Here is a 3,777-nt window from a genome sequence, read left to right on the forward strand (position 1 = left end):
CCTCCGCACCTGCTTCCGGGTCTCCTGCGCCGCACCCGGTCCGCGCCAGGAGTCACCGAGGTACCAGCAGGGACTCGGAGTTCCCTGCAGGCCCAGAGGGTGGCCCTGGGCTGGGCTGCTGGGAAACCCCTGCCCCCACCCCAGAAAGAGCTGAACTTAGTCGCTTCTCATGCGCGTCCAGCTGTGTGCGCAGCTGCTTTCGTGCAAGGAACGGCCCGTTTTGAGGAGGCCGGGCTCCAGCCGGCGACTCTCCTGCCTCAGCCTCCCAGAGCGCGGGGATCACAGGGGTGCGCAGCGCCTGGCTTCAAGGTTTCTCATTGTGGCTTCTCAGACACCGGAATCCAAGAGAGGTGGGAAGGCAGGCCGGCCGCTGGCGGGGAAGCGTAGGGCAGGCCTCACAGTCCGCGGGGCGCCGTCCCGCCCTGAGACGCGGACCCTGGAGCGCGCAGGCCGCGCAGTGAAGGCCCGGCCCCTGCGGGGAAGCAGAATGGGGACCTCAGCTCCAACGAGGACACCGGGCTGGGCTCCGCTTGGGAGGCGGTTCCGATCCACGTCCCAAGGGTTCTTTCCTACTTTGGGGGGTGTTTTTTGTGTGTATGGGAGATGTAACCTAGGGCCTTGACACTCAGCTATGTCCCCAGGTCCTTTTCTGACGTTTCATTCTGAGCCAGGGCCTCTGTAAGTCTTCCCTTTGCCCAGTTTGGGCTCAAACTCGCCATCCTCCTGCCTCAGCCTCCCAGAGTGCTGGCGGGAGAAAAAAGGCCGAGCCCGGCTCAGATGCCCTGCGGAAGGAGGACCGCGGACGGGAGGTCGCTGGGTGTCAGGCTCCTCGCCTCGCGGCAGCTCCGCTCCCTGAGACAGCTGACCTCACAGGTGGGGCCTTAACCCGCGCTGAGCTCCCAGATCAGCCCAGGAAAGCGGAGGCCGGGCAGGCAGAAGAAGAGCTTCCTGGTCCGGGCCCCAGGCTCCGAGGGAGCCCTGCGGGGGCCGAGGCCCAGGCCGGAGCGGAGAGAAATCCGGTCGCACAGGAAGCCAGGTGGCAGCTGGGCCCCCTTCAGGGTGACACAAATTTTCCGGACCTAGACGAAGGCGACGGCCACACCACACTGTGAAAGTACTAAAGGCTGCAGTGCACCTTTCATTGGACGGAGGCCTGGTAGGGCCATGCCTGTCATCCCAGCACCCAGGAGGCTGAGGCAGGAGGGTCACAAGTTTGAGGCTAGCCTGGACTCCGTAGGGAGACCTTGTCTCAAAAACTCAACAGCAAAATAAAGGAGGGACAAGGAAGACGTCGCTCCACCTACGACATCCCTGGTCAGGACTCCCCACGCTGCCAAGGCAGTGGAAGACCCGCAAAGTCAAGGAGAGGGTCATTATCAGGGGAGACAGAGGCCACAGCTCTGCGGGCTCCCTGAGCAGGGGTGAAGGCCATAGAGGAAGCGGGGAAGTTGCACGGTGGGTGCAGCCCTCGCCCAGCAGCAGCCCCTGCCTCCGGGAGCTGGTCTGCAGGTCTGACATTTCACAAAGCAAAAGCTGCTTAGAAAATTAAAAGCTTTCTGTTCAGAAAATGATGCACTAAATAGCAAAGCCAAGCCATAAAATTGAAGACTTTTACAACACAGGAAACCAATGCAGATGCATAATTAATATGAATAAGAAGTACCAATCAATACGAAAGACCGTCTTTTATTTAATTTTATTCTTCTAGTGCCAGGGATTGAACCCAGAGCCCTTGGACTGAGCTGCATCCTCAGTCCTTTTTATTCTATTCTATTTACTTATTTTGAGACAGTGTTTCACTGTGTAGCCCAGGCTGGCCTCGAACTCATGGCAGCCCTCCTGCCTCAGCCTCTCAGTGCTGGGATTACAGGTGTGCACCACCAAGCCTGGCTAAGTTTTTTGTTTGATTGTTTTTGGAGGCAGCGTCTCATTAACTCACTGTGATGCCCAGGCTGAGCTCCAACTTGCAATCCTCCTGCCTCTGCCTCTCAGATTACAGCCAAGTCTCACTACACTTGGCCTTCAGTCGGTATTCTGCTTCTTCTTTTGTGTGTGTATGGGGAGGAATTGATCCAAGGGCCTTTGCACTGAGCTAGCCTTTTTTTATTTTTGATTTTGAGATCTCACCAAATGGCACCATGGGACTTGAACATGTAGTCCACCTGCTTCGCCCCTCCCAGTACCTTCCATGACTCTAGGCCTGTGCTACTGTACCTAGCAGTCAATATTTTTCCTGGTGAGCTGAGCATGGTGGCCTATGCCTATAATCCTACCACTGGAGAGGCTGAGGCAGGAAGATCGCCATGAGTTCAAGGCCAGCCTAGGCTACATAGCAAGACCCTGTCTCCAAAAAACAAAACAAAAAATAATAATAATTGTTTTTTCTCTTGGTGCTGACGTTGGAAGCCAGGGCTGTGCACATACAAACTTCTCTTTTGATTTTTTGTTTGTTTGTTTGTGACAGAGTCTTGGTTTGTAGCCCACAGTGGCCTAGAACTCGCTGCGATCCTCCTGCCTCAGCCTCCAAAGTGCTGGGATCACAGGTGTGCACCACCACCCTCGACTCACAGACTTAGAAATGAGACTTGATCTACCAGCTGTAGCCTGTCACCGGCGCAGCTGTGAGAAGGCCAGCAGTAAACCCAAGTGGGAAACGGCCCAAGCCTTGCTGCCTGGAGAGGAGGTCACTAAGTGTCGGAAACAGCACGCGGGGCGCACGCACTCACGCACAGCGCCCTGTGCCGTCAGCGTCCATTTCGGTCCCAGCTCTCGGAGCACACGGACGGCAGCGCCAAAGGGGAGCTGGGGGCCTAAGCTCTGCTGAGCTTGGCTGGGCGGATGGAGGCCTCATGCCGAGCTGCATGCCAGGCCTTCTGGAAAACCCCCTTGATTTTGAGACAGGACCTTGCTAGGTCACCAAGTTGCCCAGACAGAACTCCAACTTTGCAGTCCTCCTGCCTCAGCCTCCCAGAATGCAGGGGCCACAGGTTTTTAAATCCAGATCCGTTGTTGCTGCCCTTCACGCCTCACCTGTAGCTGATGGATCATCAATTAAAACTTAAAATCAGCAAGGAGTGTAATAACTGTCGTCAGGCGCCCGACTCCAGCACCTTCGGCAACGCTGCGGACCGGACTAGGCGGGGAAACCGAGGCACAGAAAGCTCAGGCGGCACGCAGGTTCGTGATGATGGGGGGAGTGTGTGTGTGTGTTGGGATTTGAACACAGCACTCTCGCGAGCCTCCTCATGTGTGCAGGGCAGGGCGCGGATACGCGGGGCTCGGTCCACAGGTTTGCAGTGAGTTTGTCTTCCAGGTAGTGCCTGGAGGCAGCTGTAAAACACCACAGAACTGTGCTGGAGTTACAACCAAGCACAAGGGACCGGGCTTGAGTCCAGAGCAGGCGAATAAACTCAGTGCTGATCTGGGAGGTCGAGGCAGGAGACGCACAAGGTTAAGTCCAGCCTGGGAAGTTTACTAAGTTAACAAGACCCCGTCTTGAAATTAAAAATTAAATATTTAGGAGCCAGGTATTTGACTCAGTGGCTCTGCTGCCTGCCTTACAAGTGTAAGGGCTTGAGTTCGATCCCGGGCACCTCCAAAAATAAAAATAAATTAAAACGCGTAAGGCCCAGGGTTCCAATAAAAGAGGCTGCCGTGGGCCAGGCTATGGCTGGCTGAATAGGAGTTCTCCGGCTACACAGCGGGTGAGGGTGCTCCCCACAGGCTCAGAGCGCCGAACGGACGCTGAGGGCTACAGTGGAGGGCGCAGCACCAGGC

At 56.4% G+C, this 3,777-nt stretch overlaps 1 protein-coding gene across 1 annotated transcript in view; it reads left to right on the forward strand.

The window, feature by feature from the left end:
- The first annotated feature begins 169 nt into the window (after positions 1 to 169).
- Unc13a (unc-13 homolog A) overlaps positions 170 to 3,777 on the forward strand; it is a 54,232-nt gene continuing 50,624 nt past the window's right edge. Inside the window, exon 1 of the mRNA XM_033759364.1 lies at positions 170 to 561. Coding sequence (XP_033615255.1) covers positions 170 to 561 — 392 coding nt within the window. The remainder of the gene's footprint in view (positions 562 to 3,777) is intronic.

This window comes from Fukomys damarensis, unplaced genomic scaffold (assembly GCF_012274545.1).
Source record: "Fukomys damarensis isolate Sample0158 unplaced genomic scaffold, DMR_v1.0_HiC HiC_scaffold_37, whole genome shotgun sequence".
Classification (NCBI taxonomy): Eukaryota; Metazoa; Chordata; class Mammalia; order Rodentia; family Bathyergidae; genus Fukomys; species Fukomys damarensis.